Raw genomic sequence first — 370 nt, 5'->3', positions numbered from 1 at the left:
GAGGCGGAGGAAGAAGAAGGAGAGTAGGACGCGGCTGGGGCGCTCCAACTTGTCGTTACCTGAGGCCGAGGTGGAGAAGTCCAAGAGGACGGTCCTGGCCAGCAACCGCCTCAAGACCACCAAGTACACAGCGCTCTCCTTCCTGCCCAAGAACCTCTTCGAGCAGTTCCACCGCCTGGCCAATGTCTACTTCGTGTTCATCGCGCTCCTCAACTTCGTGCCGGCCGTCAACGCCTTCCAGCCAGAGCTAGCCTTGGCCCCCGTGCTTTTCATCTTGGCGGTCACTGCCATCAAGGACCTATGGGAGGATTACAGCCGCTACCGCTCCGACAAGGAGATCAACCACATGGAGTGCCTGGTGTACAGCAGG

The 370-nt window shown here is 59.7% G+C and overlaps 1 protein-coding gene across 1 annotated transcript in view; it reads left to right on the top strand.

The window, feature by feature from the left end:
* Positions 1–370, top strand: part of ATP10A (ATPase, class V, type 10A) — a 126590-nt gene that overhangs the window by 1097 nt on the left and 125123 nt on the right. The window contains exon 2 of the mRNA XM_009883133.1: positions 4–358. Within this exon, the coding sequence (XP_009881435.1) occupies positions 4–358 (355 nt within the window). The remainder of the gene's footprint in view (positions 1–3; positions 359–370) is intronic.

This window comes from Charadrius vociferus, unplaced genomic scaffold (assembly GCF_000708025.1).
Source record: "Charadrius vociferus isolate BGI_N301 unplaced genomic scaffold, ASM70802v2 scaffold92, whole genome shotgun sequence".
Lineage (NCBI taxonomy): Eukaryota > Metazoa > Chordata > Aves > Charadriiformes > Charadriidae > Charadrius > Charadrius vociferus.
Note: the sequence above shows the minus strand (reverse complement) of the source record. Positions and strands in the feature narration are given on the sequence as shown.